The 12453-nt window shown below is 37.1% G+C and overlaps 1 protein-coding gene across 2 annotated transcripts in view; it reads right to left on the reverse strand.

Annotated features, from left to right (window-relative positions):
• Positions 1–5558: 5558 nt before the first annotated feature.
• The window catches only part of SOCS6 (suppressor of cytokine signaling 6), a 33932-nt gene continuing 27037 nt past the window's right edge, over positions 5559–12453 (reverse strand). For both annotated transcript variants that reach the window (XM_080581885.1, XM_080581884.1), the window contains exon 2: positions 5559–11571. In XM_080581885.1, coding sequence (XP_080438011.1) covers positions 9842–11446 — 1605 coding nt within the window. In that variant the 5' untranslated portion in view covers positions 11447–11571 and the 3' untranslated portion in view covers positions 5559–9841. The remainder of the gene's footprint in view (positions 11572–12453) is intronic.

Here is a 12453-nt window from a genome sequence, read left to right on the forward strand (position 1 = left end):
GAGAGATAACTAATTCACTGAAAAGTTACTTGAAACAAATTTTTATGAACGTTGTTGTGTCCTTCCTCAAATTCATTGAAAATTAAATTATGCTTTACATTTTCATAATATATTACTTTTACATTTGTTTGTGTATGAAGCAATGATATCTTCGAATTATTATTCATAGAATCACAGAGTCACAGAACGGTTTGAGTTGAAAAGGGACCTTAAAGACCACACAGTTCCAACCCCCTGCCATGGCAGGGACACCTCCCACTAGATCAGGTTGCTCAAAGCCCCATCCAGCCTGGCCTTGAGCACCTCCAGGGATGGGGCATCCACAGCTTCTCTGGGCAACCTGTGCCAGTGCATCACCACTGAATAAAGAATTTCCTCCTAACATCTTATCTAAATCTCCCCTCTTTTAGTTTAAAACCATTCCCCCTTGTGCTGTCATTATCTGCCCAAGCAAAAAGTTGTTCTCCATCTTTTTTTAAACCCTCTTCAATTACTTCAGTACTGGGTCCAGTGCTCTTCAACTTATTCATCAGTTACCTGGATGAAGGGACAGAGTGCACCCTGAGCAAGTTTGTGGACGATACAAAGCTTGGCACAGTGGCTGACACACCAGAGATCCATGCAGCCATTCAGAGGGACCTGGACAGGTTGGAGAGCTAGCATAGAGGAACATCATGATGTTCAACAAGGGCAAGTGCAGGGTCCTGCACCTGGGGAGGAACAACCCCAGGCACCAGTACAGGCTGGGGGCTGACCTACTGGAGAGCAGCTCTGCGGAGAGGAACCTGGAGGTTGTGGTGGACAACAAGTTAACCATGAGCCAGCAGTGTGCCCTTGTGGCCAAGGCCAATGGGATTCTAGCCTGCTTCAGGAGGAGCGTGGACAGCAGGTCGAGAGAGGTGATCCTCTTCCCCTACCCAGCTCTTCTGAGGCCACACCTAGAAAACTGTGTGCAGTTCTGGGCTCCTCAGTAGAAGAGGGACATAGAAGTTCTAGAGAGGGTCCAGCATAGTCACAAAGATGATTAGGGGATTGGAGCATCTGTTTTATGAGGAAAGACTAAGTGAGCTGGGCCTGTTTAGCCTAGAGAAGAGATTGAGAAGGGATCTTATCAACCCCTACAAATACCTGAAGGGACAACATAAAGAGAATGGGGCCAAACTCTTCTCAGTGGTGGCCAGTGGTAGCACAAGGGATAATGGGTATTAATTGAACTACAGGAGGTTTCATCGCCATATGAGAAAGAACTTCTTTACGGTTCGGGTGACAGAGTACTGGAACAGGCTGCCCAGAGAGGTTGTGGAGTCTTTCATTGGAAATATTCAAAACCCGCCTGGATGCAATCCTGTGTAATATGCTCTAGGTGATCCTGCTTGAGTAGGGGGGTTGGACTAGATGATCCCCGGAGGTCCCTTCCAAACTCAACTATTCTGTGATTCTGTGAAAAAAGCGATATGCTACATTAATATATTATTGAACTGTTAGCGAGAAAATAGTCTTTAACCATTATGGCTGCACTTATTGTTTCTGAGAAATATTCTTTCATTCCAATATTCCAATGCTCTGCTTCATGACTATCCACAGGAAATTGTCTGTCCTAGGATTCCACTTAAGATTTATTATACTAGAAAATTTATTGAGATCAGTATTCTTTTGAAGATGTGATAGTGACAGAAACTTTTTTTTCCACATGTAAGTAAATGCTTTCCAAAATTAACAGTATGAAGAAAAATAGAATTTAAATAAAATTTTCCCATATACGACTATTAGTTGGAGAAAAGATAGCAACCTAAATATGGCAGGCTATGACTTTCATTTTAAGTATTCAATTATCTTCATAAGAGACAAAGATATGCAGCAAATTAAGTACCAAAATATGATGGTGAGGTTATCTTCACTTCCAGCATTATATTGACCCACAGTAGTAGTTAATTAGCTCTCAATTAAAATGATTCTTTGATGAATACTTCCTATCATCTAACTGGTGTGAAGATGTTAATGTCAATATTAAATTTCATTCTACAACCTGTAATCATACCAAAGTTCACACTGTAAATAAAGAGATAGGAACAATTTCTAACTTGTGCTTTCTTCCAAAAATTGGTTGTTTTTTTGTTTGTCTGTTTGTTTGTTCAGTTGGTTTTGGTTTTGACTCCTTCATTCAAAAAAAAAAAAAAAAAAAAAGTCATTATCACCTATGAGTGACAAAAGGGAGCAAGTCTATCATGAGCATATACTTTGGTGTAGTATACTTTTGGGCTCTAGGAGGCCCTGCAAGGGGGTCAGACTAGATGACCCCCAGAGGTCCCTTCCCACCTCAGCCAGTCTGTGATTCTGTATTAGAGGTCATATACCCCATGAACTCTCTCAGAGCAGACAGAAAGCACATCAGAACTCACATCTGAAGTGCCATCTATCCTGTGCAGCAATTGCTCATGTTTTTTCAGTAAGTACACAAGTTACATGCTTCTGTCTGCTATTAGAGAATTTCCTTGACATCATCTCTGTTTGACAGAGCTGAACAGAAGTTTTCAGCTTGGCAAGCTACAATAGCCTGAGAAGGAACACTTTTCATTTTTTGTTTTGTTAGTACTATTCAGTGTCCCCACCACCTCCAGTCAGAAATTCAAAAAAATAAATAAATAAAATTAATGGGATGTATTTCAGACTTTTGGTTTTCCAATCTAAACATTTCCCAAGCTTTACTCTGCACTCATGAGAACTACAAAAGTATCTTAGAAAATGTGACACAATGAAGTCTTGAAACTCAGACTTTCAGATGTTTCAGTATGGCAAGACTGATTCAAAACACTACTGGCACAAAACAGTTCAGGTAACCTTCCATTACTTTATTTCTAGCTTGAATGAAAAATGGAACTGTTTAAAACAGATACAGTTTCATTTGACAATGGTTCCACAGTTGTTTTTACTTTCTTCTCTGAGGGACATGGAGCAGACAACCAGGAAAGAAAGATATTTAAAAGAAAATAGAATGTATGCTTTCAGTAGAGATCTGGGGATGTAGAAATAGACATTAAAAACTTTTTGACTATCCATACAAGCTCCAAAACATGGTGGAGGCAGAGAGCTGGGGTAAAGCTGGGGTGTTGAACGTGGGCTGTGGGCAAGCAGCACTGCAAAAAATCTCAAGCCCAGATAACACCACTTTGGTTGATGAGCCATGATCCAGCACAGAAGCATCCAACGATCATCTGAGAAATTCAGGTGTTTTCCTTTCTCTCTCAGTTGAAAACACGTGTGTCATTAGTAGATAGATATGATGTTGATCACATGATGAAAGGTGCCCTAGCTATTTTATCAAGTATTCTGGACCAACATATTTGAATTGTTTCATCTATTTAAGCAAGATTTCCTATTTAAATAACTATAGCTGACAAGGGTTGCTTTAGGAAAACAAAAACAAACAAAACCAACCAACCAAACTAAAATAATCCTGTCCTTATGGCAGCAGACTCAGCCAAGAACACTATTTCACATCAGAGAGACATGTAAATTAGAACTAAAGAGTGCTGTGAGTGAGAGTTTAAAGAATTAGACAGGCATTTTGTTTTGAAGAACAGATGGAGACCTAGCACACATACAATGTCAGACGCAGTAGCTCCCTAGTTTTACAGAACTTGGGCTACCTTTGCTACAGGTCCTCTTCCTTTCACTGCCCAGTAACTCTTCCCTTTAACGGCTGCCCAAACAACACTTGAATTGTCAGTGTCCGGATCAGTGCAGACACCAGCACGCATCCTTCCTCTGCGTTCTTCCAAGCTTAGTCATCTTCTCACCTACTGAAATTGAAACAAATCTATTTTTTCTTTCCACCCTCATTCTAAGCAAGAAACTACTCCTTTCTTTAAGTCCGTTTTTGAAGCCCATTTCTGCCTACCCCAAACCCTCAGAAGCACCATCCTCAAAGCTCACAGTCTGCGATTCAGTAGTTTACTGACAGCATGTGGCAAGTTGGCCTAAGATGATCACAGGCTCCAGACTCCAGAGGCAGGACACTTCCTACTTCTGAGTCATACCTCAAAACAAACAATTATTTTCTCTGCTTTCCACATTATCCTATCTCCGTGTTGCATTGCTTTGACAGGAAGTATTGGATACTAACTTGACAGGAAAGCCAAAGATGTGCTTAATAATGCACCAAGAGATGCTGAAATGCTTGTCTGAAGCTTAGAGTTTGAAAAGGGAAAAAAGGAAAAGGTCTGAGGCATAGACTGCAAGCAAATTGTGTGTGCTGGAGGGAAGTAATAGAACATTACTTCCTAAATATTAAGGATTTCTACTCAATTTCTACAGCTTTGTAATCTCTGAGGTCTTCTCTTAATTGCAGAGCATGACTTAATTCACCTTCCTGCCCCACCAAGTTCTGCCTTTGGGTCTTGCTATATTATCAGACATAACGCACCAAGTTTTCTGCATCTGACAGTGTTTTAGCATTTCTCTTTCACTCTTACTGCTATTAAGCTGATTGAATGTGAGGCAGAAGTAAATAGCATTACAGGCATCTTAACTATAAACATTTCAGCCCTGCTTGGATCATGCTAGGCAGCTGTAAAATTAACTCCTACTCACCTTTCAGCACTTACCAGTGAAACATTTAAGAATGCATTTCTTTCTTGCCAAATTTACTGGAGTCAACAATAGAATGAAATTAGAGAAGGGCATATGTGGAGCAACAACAGAACCCCGACAAGCTTCTTGACAGGGAGCAATCACACACTGTACTGAGCTAGTAACACCGGCCCCAAGAGCGGGGAGAAGGAGGAGAAGGCAGCCTTCCCTTTGATGGCAAAAACTGGTTATTACTGGATTTGGGTTTAGGACCTAAGTTACAGAATACTCAAAAAGTATGTTATCAGCTGTGGACAATACGAACAATAATTACTTGCTACCACCGTATTTTTGTTTGTTTTAAAAACGTATATGCAACTGTGAAAGTCCTTCATAACATACAAATTCCTAACACTTGATCTTCTGGTTTATTTGTATTATTTTTCAGAGTTTAAAATGTCACTCCTTGTTTAAAATCCAAGCATCAAATTTTAAAATCTAAAAAGCATCAAGTGAATATTTGAAGATCAACACCATATATTATTTCTTATTTTGGAACTAAATAAGAGCTATATTCTAATTCAGAACATAGGGGAAGACAATATTACCTTTAACATACATCTGGAGGAAAGGGAGACTTCTGTTATGAATTCTGTATTGTTTGTTGTTGTTGTTGTTGTTGTTTTTTTTTAAGAAAAAAATACATCAGAAAGTTAACTTACATTATACATGCTGATCTTTTAAAAATCGTGTTCTGGCAAATTTTCTTCTTGCTTTGTAAAGTAAGCATTAATACAATTAGTAAGTATATAGAAATAGTTTGTTTCGAAAAGTCAATCAGCTGGGGTAAGAACATATGAAACAGTTTAAATTACAACCAATAAAATCTAAATTTATACATAAGATGCCAAAATTCTACATTGTCTTTCAGGGTTTTTTTTGTTTGTTTGTTTTAGAACTTCATTCAGGTATAGAACACTCCACAGATCTTCTTGTGAATGAAATTTTTATTTACACACTGTATCCATAAGCAGATACATAAATCCTTATACAATTATTTTTCAAAAATGTGCAAGAAATTACTATAATTTTGTTTACAAACCAAAACACATTAAAATCAATGGACTTTGGATAATTCACTCTGTGGCGTGCTGAGTACAAATAGCACACACCAGGTCTGAAACAGAGAAAAGTGTAAACTACAGCAATCTGGATTGCAAGTATTAACTTCATGGCACTCCATCATCATCACTATAAAAATTCTTTAACCCAACATGTAGTCACAGAAAATTCTTTAAGAATTTTTCATCATCTTTGTAGAATTTAGAGCTTTCCAGACACATTGATGCCACATTTCCAATATTATGAACTACCATCTTGTCCATTTTTTATTTAAAAAGAATGCTTTTAGTTTTTATTCTTTGCAGTCATAAAAAGATTGAAAGAAATGAGATTTATCCATACCTTAGCTCAGAAATTGAAAGTTCAGTAACAGAGAAATACTTCTCAACAATCATAGCCCATATATTGCTGGTATGCTGTTTTAAAGTTATAATTCCAGTATTCACACAGATGAAATGCATCACAAGAAAAAACTGCACAGATTACTGCACTTAGCCCAGCAGTCAATATTCATAGAAAGAAATTGGCTTTAAAAAAATGTAAAGTCAGCTCATCAGAGAACAGAGTTTAACTAATAATTGCATTTCTGATCCTTCTGACAGAAAAACATTTTTATCAAAAGATGGCATTCACTATGTCAACAGCAGGAGAAGTGCTATATCCTTCAAATGGATCAAAGAATACAAATCATTTTGAATTGTTTATAACACTGACCTACAAAAAAAAAAGTGCAAATTTATTTCTCTATGTCCAAATACAAGGTGTTTTTTTACTTTTCAAATTAATTGGTAAAACAAAAATGTTATCAATAACTTCAATCATTTCAGACGCTCAAAAAAGTTTTATTTCAAAGTCTCATTTGGAAAAACATTGTTTCACAATTCAATTGCATAAAAAGCACACCTTCTGAACCCTTAAACTGTTGTGCTGATCAAGTAGTCATTTTTCTACTCTGTAAGGATCATAGTCAGTTAACTTTTTTCCTAGTGTATCTACTTCCATAGGTTCCAAAAATATCTTCAATTATTTTCCTTTTTGTTTACCAAGGACACTTTGTTTCACTAATTTTTATGAAGTCGAAGTCAACACAACTTTTATGTTTTCTCTGAATACTTCTAAATTGTCTCATAACTAAATGTTACTGTGTTCTATATTAATCATTATTGTACAAAGTTGTAAGTATCCTTAATGCTTTCAAAGTCATTTTTTCTGGGTTCTTTCTCCTGGCTGGCCAGTTACCTCAGTATAAAACATACTGAGGGATTTTGAATAATGAAACCTGTAAAAATAAGTATTTTTGTCTACTTACTACTGATTTAAAGTATTTCAAGCTTAGTAGAAATATCACCACCATTTTTGTCAAAGTGCTATATGGTTCTCACATCCTAGGCCTCCACTACTTAAAGTGTTCCTTTTGCGGAAGCTTTATTGGGGGCGGTGGGGGAGATGACAATGTTAAGTTGACCTGATTAAGTTCACAAATGAAGAACACAGCAAGGAAGGCAATTCAAGAACTAGATAGCTGAACTACAGTTTCTAAAAGCATTGACGTGTAATGAGTGAACAAACAAATTTGTAAAGGCATGGGCAAGAAATTTAGTATGTCTTATATGTTTTTCAATTCAGCAATAAAATTGGGATATTATAGCTTCAAATATTTCTGTTTCAATGCAGTAACTGCTAAATTAAATTAATGTGAGTGGCATAGTATAAGTTTAATGCATCCAATAATGGTATTAAATAGCAAATATTTAATATACTGTAATCTTTCAAAGATTCTGTAGAATGCATAGGCCCTCCAGCTTGTACACGGAAAGAATTTTTAAAGTGAAGAAGATGCCAGAGGTTTTCTTCCAAGTATGAGTCTGAAATCTATAAAAATGATTTTCCTCCCCACAGACAGAATATCAGAACACTGTACCATACTATAGGTTATTGTGCCTTTTTTGAATAAAGTTAGTGATTCTGATTCGCGGGGGGGGGGGGGGGGGTGAACAGAGCTAAAAAAGAAAACAGAATTCACACTTGCATACATGTATCTCAATGGCAGAGCCAACAAATTATGTATATAGACAGCTCTACTTTTTTTTCTTTTAACTTTAAAACTTTATCAGACTAAAGAAGAAATCCTTATTCTCCCTCCCTTAAAAGCAAAGGCAGCCTTTATCTACCTTTGATTTTTTTTTTTTTATTTTTTGCTAAACATTATGGTCAAAAAATAAATTAAAAAAATATAAATTTTGTCTATCAATTCAGGCAACCCAAAATGTAGTGCTATTGCACCACCTTGCAGCAATACTGTATTCATTACTAACACTCACTTCAGGGGACAAAAGGCTAGAAAATAAAAAACAAAGAGAAGCAAATGACCTAAATGAGAAAGCTGTATCAACAGCCCTTTCTATACTGATGTTTACTGACTAGCAGCTCCTACCACAGATTGGGAAGGTAACATTCTAAAATACAAATCCAGGGGCAGAGGGAGGCAGAGTAAGCCTCCCTCCCATGTCAGTTAGCAAGTTAGCAATGACCCCTTTCACAAGTAAATCATAAAAGGGACAGAATAATGGAGAGGAAAAAAAAAGAAAAAGAAAAAAAAACAGAAAAATGACATGGATTAACCTTGCATGAAGAAAATATTACCTGTACTCCCAACTAAAAGTATTTTTTTTTTTCCTAAAGGTCAGAATAACTGTAAGCTTTTCAAATGCCAGAATCTTTGACAGATATCATAAACATTTACTTAATTGTTCCAATATTTCATATGTCAAAACATATTTCACAACAGTTAACTGAAACACTTTCTACAGTCAATCCAAACCTCTCTTCCCCATAATTTCAGAGGCTATGAGAATAGAATTAGAGATTCATTTTAAGCATCTTCCATCCAAAATATCATTAGTCCTATTCCTTCCACCCCAAAGAAGATCCAAAAAGGAATAAATCACCCGAAGGACATTAGTGTATTGCTGCATTTCAGAAGTGAAAAATGCAGAAAAATGGAAAATACCGAAATCCCAAGTATTTTGAATAAATTGTAGAAATCCTCCTATTAGAAGTTTTACCCAATCCCTGAAATGGCTTAGTAATTTGTATTTCCGTAATAATAATTCCTAGAGTCTTCCTACAAATTCAGACTTTTTTGTTTTGCTTTTGTTCCCCCCCCTTTTATTTTTTTATTTATTTTTTTAATTTTCCCTTCTTCTTCTTCTTCTCAAGGGGAGGCAGGGGGGAAAATGACAAAGGGAGGACCTGGCAGGTGTTCATTTATTTAACTGATGGCATTTTAAAAGGTAATATTTGACATGATCCTGCAATTGCAATGATACTGCAATTTTCTTACAGGTGCGAAGCACTGACTCTCACAGAGTTCTCTTTTAAAGGCCATTTTTAGAAGGACAAAATACTGAGACGATAAGAAAGCTGAACCAACCTTCTCAAACACAAAGTAGTGTACAGACAATACAAGGCTTAAGAGAAAGGTGTTTTTGTTTTACTTTTTTGTTGTTGTTGTAGTTATTTTTGTTGGTTTTTTGGGGTTTTTTTTGAAAGATATGCTGCATAACCATGTCCTTATCCCACAACTCTTTAAATTCCACGTTAGGGCATATCTCTATAGAAATTTATAATAAGGATACTAGGAAATCATTTTTAGCATAGATGTAAATTCTTTAGAATACCAATACGTTTTTATCCATGATCATCTTTTTCAAACAGGCTATTTTAAAGAAAAAAAAAATCCATTCAACAAGTTTCATTTGACTTTTACTTATGGTCGAATACACATGAAATGTGCTTTCAATGCATAAAAATCACAGTGGATAGCAGCAAAGGACTTGGGGGAAATTAAGGAGAATTTGATCATTCACATTGTGATTAATCTGCACATTGATGAAAGATAGCTATTTCACACTTCTAAAAATAAACTTGAGATCATTCTTTTCAAAAAAAAAAAAAAAAGCCCCCCAAAATACACAAAAAACCCGAAAACAAACATAAATCCAAATGCATTAATTTTCTTTAACACACAAAAATGAAATTGTTATGGCAGCAAAAGATTTTGATAATAATGAAAGTCTGTAAACTGTAATTCAATCTCTTTTTGTTGTTGTTGTTCCCAAAGTGCAAGATGCAAGATTTCCATAAGCTTTCAGTAGTGCTTTTCCTGTAAATAATCCTTCATTTTGTTTGGCAAAGGCAGTTTCTGAATCAGGTCTATTCTGGTGTACTGACGTATTACAAAACGACACAGGTATTGTAAAGAACGCACCTGCATAAACCGAGATACTGGATTTGTTAGTCTCACTGGATAAGTTGCAGATCCAGGCAATCGGGATCTCGAATAGCAGAAAGCTCCATTTTCAGAGTCCCTGATTGAGTGTTCAATTAAATCAACTATAGATGTATGCCCCTCCACATCTGGTTGTTCATAAAAGCTAAACCTACCATTTGAATGTTCAATTCTAGTGTGAAGCGTTTTTCCATGTGAACGAAAACTCAAACTTAAAAGGTAACGATCATCAGAACTATCTCGAACGAGAAACGAGCCATCAGGCACATTAGCTAATTTTCCCTCTGCCTCCCAACGCGTAATGGGGCCCCAGTACCACCCTTGTTTTGCAAGTTTTTTCAGTTCTTCCGTTAGACTTGTCACAACCATAGGGCCACTGTTCTGTACAGAATCATAAACTCTTCCAACTCCAGGGGCAGTGTTAGGATCAAAATTCAAATGGCAGCGCATACTTTCAGCCACGTGGGCATCTGTGCCATTCAATCCATTAAAGTTCCTTTGGATTTGATTATTCTGCATTGGAGGTAGCAAAGGTGAGAGTGGAGGGACATCGCTGTGATTAACTCTTGGGCTTTGCAACATGACTCCTGTGGTACCAATCAACAAACCATTCACCGCCTGGTCCACAAAGATGTCTGGTGCAACGACTACATCCTGATCCACTTGACTCTCTTCTTCATGGAAAGAATTTCCCCCCACTTGAGAAGAAACAGTTGAAACTTCCATGGGTGAGGAACTATCCAGACAGTAACTACGTGATCCTTCCAAAGGATACATTCCCTCATCTAAAGGCACAGTATACTGAATGTAGTCCTGAGGCATTAATCCAATAACTACAGGCACATGTTCATCAATATGAAGATGCAAGTCCCCATTCTGAGATTCTGTATTTTTTAATGCATTGTTTTGTTCCTGGAACACGTTATCTGACTGCAAGTCATGGAAGTCCTTTCGAACGCCATTCAGTGCTGGGCTTGGATTAGAAGAATGGACCAAAGCTTTGACTTTGACTTCCATTTTGATGCAAGTCTCTTCTGAATTTGTAGGTCGAAGGGGCCACGGAGTTGGACTGTAATGGTGATTACGGAGGGAAGTGGATCTCAGAGGTCTTTGAGCTCGCACATCTTTGAAGGTTATTGGAGCAGATGAGGAAGAAAAGGTGTCATCATCTGCAGAGCTTACAGATGGTGTGCTGCCTTTGCCTTTCTGCTTTTGTTTTGCTGAAAGCCTTCTTTTTAACGTACCCATTAAGCTTTCACTTTTTGATCTATTTTTGCCTCCTTTTTCATCTTCACTATTGACTTCACAGCTAGCCAAATCTTTACCATAGCAGCTGCCAAACAAGGAGTCATCTTTTCCAAATTCACTTAACGATGGCTGCTGAACCACTACAAAGTCACTTTCATCTTTACTTTTATTTAAGTTAAAGGACTTGCGAATTGTTTTGAGACTAATTTTCTTCATTATGACAAGTTACCAAGTCTGGCTGATCAGCAGTGCTCGTGGTGATATAGCCCTAACACATGCAGAGCAGCTTCTGCTTCATTTACGTGTTTTATCCAGCCTCATTTAACTTCAAGAGCCATTTCCTGGAAGCAAATAAAATACAATTAACTTCACAAAAGAAATATTTGAAAAATTATCCATAACGGTGTTTTCTTTTTCCTCCAAACAAAACAGAAACTGAAGTACTTAAGTAATGAGCATCAAATAAAAGTAAATATAGAGAGCTGACTTGGAAATCAATGAGGCTTAAAAAGTGAATGTGCTACTAGAGACTTGATCTACACAATTTATTCAGCTTTTACTATACTATTTTTTAATACACACGTCACATGCACATATATTTAATGCATGTATGTAAAATTTTCAAGCACAGAAACACCCCTCCCTTTCAGAAGGCATCTAAAAAAGCCCCCACAAAAATAACTAGAAAACATAAAACTGTAAGATACACTACCCAACATGTTTTCTATGTACAGGTAAAACTGTCATCAGCCACGGTCATACCTTCTTTACACAGGACAGCTGAGCAATTATCATATATAATTATAGGAAAATTAACTCTAGTCAAAAAAAACTGAGGGAAATAAACAGCAAAATAACATCTATTTAGAGCAAACAATGGAAGTCTCCTCCTAAACCTTTATGAAAGAAAAATTATTTCCAATTTTTGTTTTAGACACAAAGGAAGCCACATCACTGCCTTCCCTTGCCTAGATATACTGCTGCTGCTTTTCTTTCTCCAGTACTTCTGCCAAGGCTAGGTGGACAAACCTCGTCAACTCCCAGACAACTGGATCCCAGACAACCTGCCATCTTCTAGAGTCATGTACCCCCCTGCCCCTCCCCTAAACTTGACTTTTCAGCTTGTTTTTCTTCGGTGTTGCTCAGACCTACCAAAGCAAGGAGCTCTGCAGAGACAAGGGAAGAACAACAAGGGAAAAAGAGAGTGGGAAGTTATTTCTGCC

Source organism: Anser brachyrhynchus (assembly GCF_964034855.1).
Source record: "Anser brachyrhynchus genome assembly, chromosome: 2".
NCBI lineage: Eukaryota > Metazoa > Chordata > Aves > Anseriformes > Anatidae > Anser > Anser brachyrhynchus.